General features: G+C 26.5%; 1 protein-coding gene across 1 annotated transcript in view; it reads right to left on the minus strand.

Annotated features, from left to right (window-relative positions):
• The window catches only part of LOC114129640 (limbic system-associated membrane protein-like), a 516,827-nt gene that overhangs the window by 91,082 nt on the left and 411,421 nt on the right, over nucleotides 1-14,324 (minus strand). Inside the window, exon 2 of the mRNA XM_027994441.2 lies at nucleotides 1,752-1,880. Coding sequence (XP_027850242.2) covers nucleotides 1,752-1,880 — 129 coding nt within the window. The remainder of the gene's footprint in view (nucleotides 1-1,751; nucleotides 1,881-14,324) is intronic.

Genomic DNA, 14,324 nt, shown 5'->3' on the forward strand with positions numbered 1-14,324 from the left:
ACACGATTATGATTATGAATAACGGTGTAAGTACAAATATTTTAGACAAAACTACTAGGGCGATAATAATATATCATATAATTTTTCTCGTTTCAAGACATTTATTTCACAACCCGTGTTCCGATCTTAATGTTGAAACCCGCTGTCAAACGAATCTATAAATATTATGCACATCGGACTTAAGTCGATAAGTCCTCAAACTTCTTCTATTATGAATCGAAGTTATAGTCTAAACAATATCATCTGGTCAACACTGGCGACACGGTCGGATACAAGCGTGGACGGACGAAACTAAGTTAGTATGCAAACGGTTTTAGGAGATTCTCTTGCGAAATATACGACGACAAACTCATATAAATTTTCAATTAAATTGTTTTGAGAATCATCCACCCGCCACGTTAGTGCAATCGCATTAAATTGCTGAACGCGTTTCATTCGAAATGACCGTCAAATTAAATTTCTATATCAATATTAAATGCACTATAGGGGTTTAAATTGTTTCATTTACTGAAAATCGTAATGAATATAATATACGATGATAATAATACATATTAAATGTAAATAATTCAACATTTTCACAGGATTTTAAAAGATATAATTATTAATTAATAGCACGTTAATTAATTAACATAATGGTTCTTACAACATGCATTCGGTCGATAAAGTATTGTTTTAAAAATTGTTTGGATTAGTTGACCCACAAAAAAAAAAATGTTTTTATTTACATTGATGATTATTGAGCTAGTAAACGTTAATTTAATACAGCGATACAAATTGACAATAAATTTATGTACGTCAAATAACTGTTATCATGGGTACATTATGACGTGATTAAGTAAGGAATTATATTAGAAAAATACATGTTTAAGAAGCATCATTTTATAATTTTTTTTTAATTTTTCTTATAGTAAGAATTCCCGGGAGCTGATTTTATATTTATTCTAAAGCAAATAAAGAATATATATTTATATCTAACAGAAATATTACGTTATTGTTGTAGTGATTTATTTTTCATTACGATAATACGATAAAAATATAGAAAAATAAGGAATAATAAATCGTACATTAAATATTCATGTTATTCATGAATTTTATTGTATACGTTTACACATTTTTCAATTTCATAAGTGCCATAATGAGTATTCAATAAGTATCTACCATTATATTAAAATTTAAGTATACTCTGTATTCTGTAAAATCTCACATAAGAAGTTAAATGATTTTACCTAAAATATAAGTACATGCCCGATTTTTTCACAAACTTTTTCAAAACTATTAATTTTGTAATTATGAAAAATGTTAAGTTCTATTTACTTTTTATTTTTATTTTTATTAGTGTTCACTTTCCTATCGATAGAGAACTGTATAAAAACTTTTAAAACACTTTTAGTGGTCTAAAAACTTTCTTCCGAAGAAAATTACACATAATTATTTTAAAACGTATAACTTCTTTGCTCCATTAGGTCTTAAGATTTTTCTTCGTGTCCAAGTATGAGTCATGACGATCAAAATTATCATAATATTCGTCAACAATCATAAATTATTCAAACGCTAGGATTTATCGTATAGCGAATACATTAAATGACTTAGTTATTCATATATGTTAGTAGTTTATTATTGTATTTTTAAACGAGCGATTGTTTTGAAAGTTTTTTTTCTTGGATATGACCATGCCAGGTAGGTGATACAAAACACTATTAGGTTATAGAATGCACTTGAATATTTAAGTATAAATAAATACTAAAGCTTACCCGGATTATATACTTCGCATGGTAAAACAATTGTATCTTTGGTAACGACTTGGTATGTGCTTGGCTTGTTCAAGAACTTGGGAATCTTGTTAGGATCAACTGGTACATACAAATCGGCATTGTCCAATTCTGTAAACAAAAGAAAATTATGACAATCAATAATAAAATCGATTCATGAACGGTAATAGGCTATACGCCTGACAAAATGTGTTCTTCCATTGATCTAATTTCAAGAAAAATAAATAAATATTTTTGTATAATGTTTAGTAAATTTACTTTGATCCGTTTTATTTACTGAAACACATTAGTGTAATTAAAAACATAGTATATCAATAACATTTTTAACTATTGACGAGTTATTACTAGACATTTGAAATAAGTTTTCTCATAAATTTTTTTTGTTAAATAAACAAAAAATATATTTAGTAATGAAGATTCAAGAACGTTTTTTGTACATTTAATAAATATTAAAAAAAATAATAAAAGCACTAGTCCGTAATTTTGACAAAACACTAATAGGGCTTGCGTAGAAAAATTATAATCAACTTATTGAACTTCAATAATTCAATAAATACGAGTATAAATAATAATAACTATTTTTTTTATAATATTTGTATTGAAAAATATTATAACATTAAAAAAATATTTCACGATCCAGTATGACATTTGTATAGTATGTGCAATGTGCATAACATTTTTCTTGCATTGAATATTTATTTAACTGCACGCTTAATATTAGCCTAGCCATAAATAATCACTCAATAGTTTAATCTCGCACATATTGAAGTAATAATAATTATCTAAATATAATATTATAATACCGATGTTGTTTAGTAGTTCTCATTTCACACGAGTTTTTAAATTTTAAATTAATTCATGCATTTCTATTAATAATACATTAATTTGTTTTTTTCACCAAAGAACATCATACGAATAAGAAATGTATAAATAATTTACCGCCTTGTCGAATTTTCAAACGAAACGACAAAAATTACTTTTCCACAGTTTTGAATTTTGCATGAGATTAAATGTAGTGTATAAATATAAGGCCAAATAATATCTTTAGGTCTCCCACGGGGACGGCACGAGCAGTGATCAAATGTGCAACCGATTCCCATGACATATCCTTCGACATTTTATCTCGTAATGGTTCCCTTACTTTGGCGCACACCAAGACCGTTCAAACGAAAGAAAAAAAAAATGATATTTAAATCGGTCGTTTATCCATGCCACAGTCAATATAAGTTGCTAGTCTTGTATACGCACACCACTGCATATTGAAGTATTCAAAGAGAAAAGCCTTTTTATATTAACCAGGCAAGAGTAGGTATATAGCGTGTGTAAGCTTTCTGAAATGGAAAAAAGCAAAATGAGATTCTCTTTTTCTTTTTAACCCTTAAGCTTAGTTATCACTAAAAACTAGGGATGCAAAACGCGAGGTCTCTCCGAAATAAGTTCGCTTTTATTTCACTTCGATGTTTCCCATTCAATAATAATAATTATATTATGTTATTATCATCGTCATTTATATAATTTTAAATAATTCATTTCGGTATTGACACACAAATGATTGACTTTGAAAATATTAATATAATATATTTATTTCAGAAAATTATGTGAAAAATGTACAATGTTCAGTTATTTTCGTTCGTATAATATTAATAATAAAACAAAATAAATATACATTTATTATATAATAATGTATTAAATTCTTTATATAGTTACAATATGGTATAACTTAGTTGGTAAATTTAAATAAATTTTTGGCAATAAATATAATATGACGACTTGACATACAAAATTGTCTTACCTAATGGAATCTTAAAATAAAGTACAGTATTTACAATCTTATAGTAAAGGTACTGGAAATAAAATAAAATATGTATTAAGAAACAAAACCCTCAAAACGCAATGCGGTTGTGAGTATTTTACTATAACTATAATAAACCTATTCGTATATTTTAGTTTAATAAGAAGCTGACAATGATGCGTCGACATTATTGGTGAACAGAAATGTTTTATTTAACTTCTCGTGTTGCAAATAATAACGAATCAACGATATTTACAAAATTAAATTAAATCCATCTGGTTTTCGTTATCATAAATAGGTGTGATATTTCAAAAGTCAAACGTATTTCAACCGTTGTGGTACAACCATGGTAATGTATACAGTTTGTATTCATTTTTCACCATAATCACGGTAATACACTGAACACGATATTAAAGTGGTTAACGAGTCTAAGATGGTTATCATTTTTTTTTTTTTTTTAATTTAATTTTTCCAGTATAATTAATGTTACATAATAAATAATTTATGTTATTTTATGTAACTTATCGCGATTTTAATCATACCTAATGATCGTGTATATATTTTCAGTAATTTTAATTTAAAAAAGCGAACATTTTTCGCACCTTGGCTTGGTCACTCAGGACGAGTGTAGGTACTACAAAAGAGGATGTTACAATTGTATACCATTTTTTTCATTACCTTTGAAACCGATTAGTATCACATCATTCTAAAAAAAACGATTCCGAGCGGTGTTGTTTTTAAATTTAATAGAAAATTAATTTAAATTTCAATGATCATTTTCGTTTTTAATTAAAAATCCAAAATAGTATATTATATTAAGTGAAAATGAAAATATTTAACATAATTATAATTATAATTATAATTTTATTGTTCAGAATAACATGATAAAAATAAAGTGAGAAATTAAATTTCAAAACTTTTAGTTGATTGATTTTGGACTTGTAATTTTGTTAATAAATTTCAGTAAGTTACAATCAAGTAAAGTTACTGTGCTTTATCAAACGATACGGAAAATTATATTTGATAGAATCAGTTACACACTTTAAAAAACAGTTTTTTCAATGAGATAAAATCATTCTAAAATCAGTAGTTTCTTTTGTAGTCATATCGAGGCTCAATCGGATTATAAAATATAATTCTAAAATAATGTCCATAATTACTGTAATAAGTGTTCTTTATTTTTTTTTTTTTTATATATACAAAATAAGATTATTTCGTTTTCAAGAGTTTTAAAATAATATATATTTTATTCATCATCAATTCACAGAAATTTGTATTTATTCGTTTTTGCAGATTATAATAAGCTCTGAATTTTGCAAAACGTACAATATTATTAGTGTGCAATTAAACGTTTATTGTTTAGTAGTAAGGGTGTTAGATTTACCACGGATGCTGGAATAAAACATTTAAATTCAATTGATACGCGTTTTAAATGTTACATTCTATTCATCGTGCAGATCAATTTGCAATGAGCCTACTAATTAATAATGTAATTCAATTGACGGTCAAACAATAATAGAGCTTGGACATTGAATTCACAATAAAAACAACAAAAATAATAATAATAAAAAAAACCATTTCCTTTTGGTCGAAAAGTGTTGAACAACATCACTATATACAGTATGAATTAGCTATAAATAATCGATTCCCATGCACTTGAACAATAGGAAAATGTCCACTTTTACGGCTATAGACGTGTAATAAAAATGAAATTTTTTATTTATAATTTTTTTTTTCTCTTGCACGTCGTATGTAATATTTAAAAACGATGAAGCGTTCGGCGTAAGGGTCGAATGTAACCTTTTAAAAACCCGTTAGAACAGTGCGTGCTCTCCCTTCGCATTTACCGATTCTAAGCGTCATTGTTGCTGTCGTCCCTCTTGGTATCATAACCCCCTCACAAAAAGTTTTATGTTACACACTTGCATTACTGTTTTTTGTCCATTTCGACACAGCTTCCGTTGGCGCGGTGTACAAGACTTTCTCCTTAGGTCCTCGAAACCCTTACGCATTTTAAATTCATTACGCCGTTGGACGCGTTTTCGTGTACACGGTTGTTGCATGATAAATAAATAATACGCGTTGACGCTCTTCAATTGTTTTATTTTTGTGAAATTCTCCACCATTTGGATGCGATATTAAAGTAAGTCGTGTTGAGCACTTTCGTCACGCGTACCTATATTACGTGAACAACTATGGAATTGCCACACCATAAGAATGGTTTTTAATACAGTTTTTATATAATTTTTTTAAAAAGTAAGAAAAAGGTTTAACGAATTCGTATGGTGAACCGGAATTGAAAGTATTTCGACCATAATATACCTAAAAGTTTTTCGAAGTGTTTACACTAAAATAGTCTGTTTAAATGCAATATATATGAAACAGATGTTATAGCGTATACGATGAAAACAAGTCAATGGAATGGACATGTAAACGTTGTTAATTGTGTTTAATACTTCTTAACAATATAATACAATATTGATTAATATACTTTTTTATTATTATTATAATTTATTTTTTAAATCGTCTCATAGGTTTACAATATTATAAATAAATAAATGTACCATATCAAAAAAAAAAAAAAAAAAAACAATGACGATAATAATCAATAAATTCGTAATTATTTACTTCTTTATATAATTGTATGGTAGAAAGATGTAATTATTTTGTAGCTTTGTATTTGAATGCCCTATGTTTCAATATAGAAGAAGAATATAATAAAAAGAAAAAAAAGATTAATTCTTTTGAAAAGTTGAAAAGCAGATGAATATACAAAAACTGACTGTTGGTCGAATACGGAGATTCTAATACCTCCCAGAGTTACTGCTATTCCCTTTAAAAAATAGAGGGTAGAAGGGTGTAATACGTTAAATAAAAAAAACCTCATTTGAGAATTTTTTTATTTTAATTTTTCATAAAAATTTTCCCTTCATCTACACAAGTTAGATTTTGGACGCCGATCGTTGGCTTAGAGTGAGGAGAGAGGGTATCTATGATGAGGAGCAAATCGCTGAAAATACGTAATTGAAATCGATCTAATTAGTATTTTTTGTGTTTCGGATGTGCAATAACGTTCTACATACCTACATAATTGATAATATATTATTATAGAAAAATAAGTATTTGTATAAATTCATATTGTAATAATGGTTACATGTACAATGTACATTTGTTTTTGTTTGTGTATAATATAATGAGTCACAACTGTTGTACAGGACAGTTATTATTTAGCATGATTAAATACAAAATATATCAAAATATATGTATACAATTGTGTATGAATGTGCGGGATGATATTTGCGAGTAATACAGATTCAGTTTAAAATAAAATTATCAAATTTTCCAAATGTATTCTAAAAAATAATTTCTGTTTTTCAAATGAAAACTATACTTTTTACTGGTTGTTTTTTTTTTTTTTTTAATTTCAATGAATCTAACTCAAAATGTAATCGAGTAGTTTTCCAATTAAATATTTATGGAAAGAATAAAAACACTTCAAATAGTTTTTTCATGAATGTTCACAGATTGATATTAATTACCAATATTTTCAAATAACTATATAGTCCGTTGTCACTACACGTATTCCAAACTATTACCATTTGTACAAAAAGTGGGATAACTCAAGAACTACAAGATGTTGATTATGATAGGTAAACATTTTCAGAAAAATTATCAGCATTTTCAATATGAAAGAGGGAGGGGAGGATTTTTATTTGTGATACAGAAGTTTATATCACCACAGAACATTTCTCGAGTAGAACGAAAAATCTCAAAAATTATATGGTCTTTAAATATATTCAAACATTTCAAGAATCAGATAAAATAATTGCAATATTGAAGAAAAAAAAGTGGATGAACATACTGCCATCACCCTATGCGTATATATGTATTATATAGATGTAATCTGATCGTAGTGTATGCGCGATATAGCTAAAAAAATATCTCAATGATGTAAAAATATTATGTGCGTACATTTCGACTGATAATAAGAACCTACGTAAATGGGTACGCTAAAGTAATATGATTATTATATATTTCATATCTACAATACACACAGAGTATAATATAGTGTATTCGTATACGAATTTAATTTACTTGTGAAAATCAATAAATTTTTACTAATGTACATAGCATTGCTTCGGGTGAACTGTGTAGTTTAAAATGTATAATAGTATCATACACAAACTTCGAACTGGTGAGTTTAAATTGTGTACTATGTACTTCATTCGGCTATCAAACTGTTCAAAAGCGAGATACTCACAATTTATACACATTTTATAATAAATAATACATTTTTTTTAAACTGCTCTAAAATTTATTAGTTATTTATTAAATATAATACAAACATAATCATCAGAATTAGTGAGAAGTTATTTTTATTTGTGGGAATAATTCAATGGTCGAATCGGACGAAGAGGAATGATACAATAGGTACTTGAAAAACTTGTATTTTTTTTATGGGAAAAATGTTTTTAAAATTCTTGATAAATGTAATATAATTAATTTTTAAATGAAAAGTGATTATGTGTTTAGTATGTATCATAGTTTATACATATATTATGTATGAATAATTATGCAATTATTTTTTATTAAAACCGAATTTCCCAATAAATTTATAATTAAATGTACTTTATGTTTTTTCTTTTAAATTTAGTATACTTATTTTGAATCTGAAATTCACAAAGTGATGAATTTTGCCTATCACTGTACACAGGATGCTTTATAAATTATGCTAAATCTTCTTATAAACTTTAGTAATGTATTTATTCAAATTCAGGTTTTTGACATTTTTAATTTTTAAGTATACTTAAAAGCCATGGCACTATAAAAATATTGATATATTATAAATGATTTATATTTTATAGTATTTAAGTAGTGTATTTGTGGCAATACAAGCTTAATTTTTTTTTTAAGAACCGTATTTTTTATAATAAATGCTAAGTACGTTATTTAAAAAAAATAATGAAGCATTTAAATATACAATATATAAAAATTACTTATAATATACAAACTAATATTTTGTCTACTATTAATTCTACTCAGAAAATGTTTATAAATTATAAAATTTTAGCAGAATTTCTTTATATATTTATACTAAATGGTTGTATATTTTAGTAAAATTTCAAAAATATCATAGCTCTCACATATATTCTAAATCAGTTAATAATTTATTATTATACTAAATGCATATAATAATTTAATAATTATTCTATTATTTCTATCAATTTACAATAAAAATATAATTTTCATTTGGAAAAACATAAACTAAAGGAAAATATAGTGTTGTGTTGTTTGGTGTGTCATACTGTATATTATTTTGTAGTTGTTTATTTCTAAGTTTTAACAATTCGTTTTTAATTATTCAAGAAGAGGACAGTAGAGATAAACTAAGAAAAAAAAAAATAAAAACAAAACAATTATTCATTGTTCGAGAAATGTATAAGTAAAAAAATACAATTCCTCAAAAAGAACATTTCAGTAATGAAATATTTTACTGTAGTTGTATTCTTTTGCTTCTAATGATATCTAACACAGAACAAAAACGAGTACGGTATATGTGCCTAAATCATATTTATGAATCTTCACTCCATTAAAAGAGGTACTATATTATTATAATGTTAGTAGGTGTATTACATACAATAATTTATTTCAAATAAATATTATGATTATTATTTAAGTTAACATTCAAATAATATGAATACATTAAATCATATTTTTTTTTGTGGACATTATATACCAAATTGAAATTAATATTGAAAAATTTGATTTTTTGATAAAATTCAATTTATATTAGTAATTTAAATCACGTTCCAATTTAATTCTTACAATTACACAATATTGCCCTGATAAAACGTATTTATATATTCATGAATGTTTTATTCAATATGAAGTGTAGCTACTAGGTTTCCTCTGTTATCGAGTAACTCATGTTAAGTATTTTCTATAGCACATATTATAATTGTAAAATTAATTAACATATTATATACTTATTAATGAAAAAAGAAAATTAATCAAATCATATGGGAGGTACTATGGTTACGGGAGTTTATTTTGTCCTTACAATATGTTTAATGAATTTGTAAAGATAATTTCAGTTCACCCTGTTTAAAAAAAATCTTGACTTATTTTTGGTGAACTAAAATTCCACTTAAAATACTTTTTGAAATGTGATGATTTATGGTGGTTTAGAAACGTAAAATAATAATACAATACTGGATTGTGTCGAGGTGAGTGAAACGTAAAGAATGTCCAACTCCCAGTTATATAACTGTTTGTATTCTGTTTGCAAATACTATTTAAAAACGTTTTACTGTTACATATATAATAATATATATATACTTTCAAACAAAACATATTGTTTTTTAAATTAAATTTATTGTTAATTGACCAAGTGTGAACGTTATTCTAGTTATGAAACCAACCATATTAAAATATATGACATAAAAAGAAATGTGAGTAGTATACATGTACAACACATTTGTGTGTTTAAATAATTTATGACATAAAATGCGTTTGTTTTATAGTTTTTTTGATGTATTATAATATATTATGATATTATATAGCTAAGTAAAAGTAAATTACGGTTTTACGAGATTAAAAATATGTGTTTAACATTTAGTAAGTCAATAAAAAAGTTTATTGCAACCATAATATAATTTGGTTAAAATTCATGTCTAATTACGTAATGAAATAATATTTAAAATTTATTTAGCGGCCTTTATGTTTTGAATCAAACAAGAACTATCATAATAATACATTTTAATGAATTTTACATTAGTTTAATATGATATTATATAATTGTTATTATTATCATAGTATTTTACTGTGGTTAAATGACTATGGTACATTGTTAATTATTCTGTCAGGAATATAAAAGATTAAATTAATTCAAATGAATTGTTATCATTGTTGTACGCAAGATGATAACTTCAGAAACAGCGTATGGATGCCGAATAGTTGGAGAATTTTTACGGATTCAGTGAAAAGCGTATTATTAATATTAAATATATTTCGCTTCAAAAGGAAATTACGGAGGAAAGTTTTGAAACAAACACTTATAGAAAATCGATTGGAAGTTCGTTATAGAATTAATTCCACTCGATGGAATATTCTTTTGGATCACTCTCAGACAGTAAATCATAAATACCTAATATATAATTTTGAAAACGATCGGGTATTTATCATCCAATAAATTTGCGGCGTTCGGGTATCGTGTAAGCTATTTTGAATTGAATTTTGCCACGGGTTTCCGTGTTGCTCAAAAAAAAAAAAATCGATGCGATATATTATTGTTTTGTATTATGCGAACGTCTTGAACGAGTATAGACGCGATCGGAGACGATCGAACAGCTATGAACCAATACTGGTCGGGTCCGGAGGGGAAACGTTTCTCGGATCGTCGGTTAAACCGTAGAATGGTGAGGCCCGTAGAGAGTCAACGCCACCGTCGACGACGCTCTCCGTCATTTCAATAATATACTCCTCTAGGTGACTAGGCTCAACCGAAACTAAGAAGTCGCGGAGAAAAGATAAACACCGTAGAGTTTTTGATCTCAGGTCGTATCAATGATTATTGTACGTAGGTTATTTGTTTTCGTCGAACGATGGTGCTGCAGGTCGCACACTGTCTGCATAATATAAGGAATGTATCGCCATATCTGTCCTCGTACATTCTCTCCACTCTGCTACTTTAATAATATACTGTAACAATAGTAAATGTGTCAATAATATATGATTTTCTACATTCTTTCCGATTCCGAGACTTCGAATCCCCGACTTTGAACGTAAATGAATAACGTTTTTTTAGTAAAAATAGCCAAACAATACGTTGGCAAATACTAAAATCGAAAATTTCTCCAGAATCATAACTCCTATGGTATAACTAATACATTTAGTTACATTTATTACTAATGACAATAAAAAAAAAAATCTTTTTGAAAAATGTCACTAGAACAAACACACGGCGATACACTGTATTAATGTTTTCAAGCTTGAGATTAATAAAAAAAGAACTCATAAAGATAAATTGGCAGTGGTCGACAGTGTTTTATATTTACAAGTTTCTACACGTGTGATATTAAAGAGACTTATTAAGACTTGAGGTCGAGGTCAATGTATTTATTCGTACCTAATAATGATTTCACAGTTTGTTTCAAATTTGCAATAATTCACCGTAAGTATACTATTCACGTCCTAAATCGATAAGAGCGAGAAACTTGCGACAACTTAAAAATCTATATTTAATCACGAAACAGCATAAATAAATGACATAGGCAAATTACGTCTGAACATTTTTGTCATTTCTATATATAAACTACAAGTATTGCAAACATGAGCATTATTGTAACTCGTTAATAAGTTAATAAGTTTCAGATAAATTTGTTTTAATTTATTAATAAAACTTACTAATATTTATTATTTATTTATTGAAAAAAGGAGATATTTACAGTCTGTAAAAATTAATACAATAACAATATAAAATAAATAAAAAAGAACAGGACAACTTTGGTGAAGAGGAATTTACTTGATAGTAGAACGGAATAAAAAGTAATTTAAAATGTTAAAGAAAATTTTTTTTTTAACATTGCAAAACTAATTTAATTAAAAGTGCGTGTGCTATGTATCTGTATATAGTATTAGCAAATAAGAATAAATCAGTGAGTATTTTATGATAAAATATTTAAAAGATATTTTTCACCAATTATAACAATTAATTAAAAAATTATTACATTTTTATTTCTTTATTTCCAATAAACTAAATTCCTTTACAAAAGTAATTTGTGTATAATTTTGTATTAGTGGAACTATTAGCAAGAACTCAATATTTTCTAAATTTATTATTTATTATTTTTATTACTAAAATTATAACAGATCCATAAATAAAGTGCATTATATAATATATTATATATAGATCAATAAAACTTTGTGAACGATTGGAATTGTTGTAGTTATTAATATGCAAGATTATAAATGATTGTTATACTGATAAGTAATTATAAAAAATAAACGAATATACTTATTAGTCTGTAAATCTTAACCATGAATATACTATAGATAAATAAATAGATTAGGAGGATATAATATTTATGGCTATTTAGAAGAAAAGAAAAGAAATATTAGATGATTGATAATTAAAATTGTGTTTGAAATTAATTAATGTGACACGGTGAAAATGATTTCTGAGTTTAATTTTTGTTTGAAGCAACTTCTGCATATGTTTTTAATTTTGGACTGAGTTTGAACATATAAACATAAATCCTTGGTTGCGGAAACCTTAAGAAACGTTTTTTCTTAACTGTTTGAAAGAAAGAACAAAACGTTTATCATCGTGGATTAGTTGTAATTTTCTATAAGACTTTATGTCTTTAGTTTTTATACTTGGTGAGGTATTCGTTGAAATATAGAACACATTTTTCCAGCTACTCATACGACTAATTACATTCTACGAGCAAGGTGATCCTGGCTGCATTTAATACAACATGTGACCGTACGACTAGCACCACTTACACTGTGATATATTTTTTTGGATTTTTCAGCGACGACTTTGAAGTTAAGACATTTTACCAACTTAACTATGTTCTACTAGGTTAGAATCGTTTTTTACGATAAAATTCACAAAAACAATAAATGTACCAATTTATTGGTCTTATAAAAAGTATTTTAAAAGTTTGGAGCAAATACTCGTAAATCAAATTTTGTCATGTCATTTCAATGTCATCGATAGGAGTGGAGTGATGTAGCTGAAATAATATTTATGAATTCATACATTTTTTTTTTTTGTCAGTCTGTCCGTCAACGTCAAAATCTATAGATAAATATGACAGGTAAAACTTAAGCTAGCGTCAGAAAATTAAATAAAAATAATTCTTTTTTCCGAATTTTTACTTGAAATTGTGTAGGTAATCATGCAATTTTTTTTAAAAAAAAGTAAATATAACTGTTTGTTTGAAAATTATTATAAAAAATAAAATAATCATATAAAATGAATTTAATAGATGCATTGCATTTTTAGATCATAAAAAACTATTTCTAGGGCAGTACATTCCTAGTTCTAATTATAATATTACAATAATCATTCAACTGACCGGGTCTCTGGAGACAGTCATAGAGCGGCGGATACCATTCGGAGGGTTTCGTATCCGTCTCTAGTATATTATTATATCACCACATCGTACCGGTATTTAGGCCGCTTCCGGATTTCCCGACAGTATAATATAGTCGTTTACGTTTCGCAACTGATTGCGATGCGAAATTTGTACGACCGTCATCGTTCGTGTGAAACGGTCGATATACACGCGTGGACGTTCGCTAAACGTTTATACAAAATGACATTCAACGTCGAAATAGATAAACTAAATTAAATTGAAATATTATAATGATTCCTATGTAAAATTATAAAACGAATAACGTTTTAATCAAAGCGGGTGCACAAAAAAATCAGTAAAATTAATTCACAACAATCATCATGTTATTATTATTTTATAAAATATTACATTTTTGTTTTCAAATTAAAATTTTTAATAAAATGCAATTTTAAATATTAGATATTCATGTTATTTTGATTGAGTATAGACAAGTATATCATGTTTTTCTGCGTTTCCTTTGAAATTAATTAAAACGGACATGACCTCTTTCTATGGTAATTTTTGCGATGAAATATTTATGTATTATCGTCGTGCGTGCGTGCGTAAGTAAGTAAGTATGAACTTGGATACTAAAATATGTAGATAAAAAGTAGTCGGAATTCGATTATTCAACGGTTT

This window comes from Aphis gossypii, chromosome X, assembly GCF_020184175.1.
Source record: "Aphis gossypii isolate Hap1 chromosome X, ASM2018417v2, whole genome shotgun sequence".
NCBI classification, from domain to species: Eukaryota; Metazoa; Arthropoda; class Insecta; order Hemiptera; family Aphididae; genus Aphis; species Aphis gossypii.